General features: G+C 67.3%; 1 protein-coding gene across 1 annotated transcript; it reads right to left on the bottom strand.

Annotated features, from left to right (window-relative positions):
- Positions 1-28: 28 nt before the first annotated feature.
- On the bottom strand, positions 29-1628 carry GGCX (gamma-glutamyl carboxylase). Its single transcript, XM_027910281.1, has 3 exons — positions 1373-1628; positions 1115-1262; positions 29-222 (listed from the first exon to the last, which is right to left on the bottom strand). Exons 1-3 carry the CDS (start codon positions 1376-1378, stop codon positions 29-31), a joined length of 348 nt encoding a protein of 115 aa, XP_027766082.1. The 5' UTR covers positions 1379-1628.
- Between the last annotated feature and the right edge of the window lie 144 nt (positions 1629-1772).

The raw sequence follows: 1772 nt of genomic DNA on the forward strand, positions 1-1772 counted from the left end.
AGGGGGGTGAAGGGGGCGCTTCGGGGGCTCACCTGCGGCGGAAGAGGAAGAACTTCCTGCGGAGGAAGCGCCGCAGCCGCTGGGCCGGGCTGGATTCCCGCTCCCGCCGCTGCTCCCGCTGCTCCCGCCGCAGGAACAGAGACACCAGCGGGTCCAGCGGGGCCCCCGCGGGCAGCGGCTCCCCCAGGATGGGCCGCAGCTCGGGGGGCAGTGGGGACTGCTCTGGGTGGGGAGGGGGAGTGAGGTGATTTTGGGGTTCCTGTGTTCCCCCAGCCCGCTGACAGGGATTTGGGGGATTCCATAATCCCCCTGGCCCAGTGGCAGGGAAGGGGGGGTGCCATGATCTCCCATCCCCAGTGACAGGGATTGGGGGTCCCCATGATGCCCCAGCCCACTGACAGGGATTTTGGGGGTCCCTGTGATCCTCCCCAGCCTGGTGATGGAATCTGGAGGGTTGCCATGATCCCCCCCCCCCCCCCACGGACAGGGATTGGGGGTCTCTATGATCCCACCACCCCAATGCTCACCAGGGGATGAGATGATAGGAATTTGGGGGGCCATGTGGTCCCCCACACCCCAGTGATAGGGAATGGAGGCCCTCCATGATCTCCCTCAGCTCAGCAGGGGCTGATGGAGCTTTTGAGGGAATGGAGCTTTTGGGGTCCCCACAGTCCCCCCCCACGTCTGGGTGCCCACCATGGGGGTGAGGTGACAGGGATTTTGGGGTCCCCATGCCCCTGGTGCTACCCAGCATGGGAGGATATGGGGTTTTTGGGGTCCCTGTGACCCCACGGAGTGAACTAACAGGGATTGGGGGGGGGTATGCATTGTGTGTCTCCCCATTGCTCAGCAGTGCCAGGGACTGGGGGGTTCCTGTGATCTCCACACCCTGAGTGCCCCCTAGGGGGTGAGATGCTGGGGGTTTGGGGATTCCCATGGGGAGGTATCAGGGACTTTGGGGTCCCCAGGGGTGACATGCCCAGGCCGGGGGATCCCAAGGGTGAGTGCCCAGGCCGAGGGGGTCCCAGGGGTGGGTGCCCAGGCTGGGGGGTCCCGGGGTGGGTGCCCAGGCTGGGGGATCCCAGGGGTGGGTGCCCAGGCGGGGGTCCCTCACCGGTGCCGTTGCGCACGCGGTCCCGCAGGTCCCGCAGCCGCGTCAGGTTCTGCTCCAGCTGCAGGGCCGTGGTGTTGACGTACAGGTACATGTAACACGAGGGCTCCGGGGACACCGTGTGCACCTTGTGGTACTGCCCTGCTGGCAGCTGGGGGGGAGTGGGGGGTGTCAGCACCCCCGGGCACCCCCAAATCCCCTGGGGGGTGTCAGCACCCCCGGGCACCCCCAAATCCCCTGGGGTCCCCCCCTGAGCCTCACCTGCATCCCCTGGCCCTCCTTGAGCGAGTGGTTCTGCTGCTGCTCCACCAGCTCCACCAGCACCTGTCCCCGCAGCACCCGCAGGCTCGTGTTCCCCAGGTCCTCGCTCACGAAGTTCTCCAGGTGCAGGCCTGGAACACACGGGGGGAGGGGGGGGTTGTAATCCACCCACCGAGCCCCTCCCTGTGCCCTGGACCCTGATCCCCCACCTCGAATCGCCAGGACCCCCCATGCCCTGCACCCCAACTCCTGGGACCCCACCCACCATGCCCTGTATTCCCCCCCTCCAAACCCTGTGCCCACCCCCTCTGAAATCCCTGGGACCACCCCCCCTTTCCTCACAACCCTCCCCCGAAACCCTGGGATCCCCCTGTCCACCCCTAAACCCCCCGCTGCCCCC

The sequence above is a fragment of the Empidonax traillii genome, unplaced genomic scaffold (genome assembly GCF_003031625.1).
Source record: "Empidonax traillii isolate 1590-97213 ecotype Southwest subspecies unplaced genomic scaffold, ASM303162v1 scaffold3090:size19730, whole genome shotgun sequence".
NCBI classification, from domain to species: Eukaryota; Metazoa; Chordata; class Aves; order Passeriformes; family Tyrannidae; genus Empidonax; species Empidonax traillii.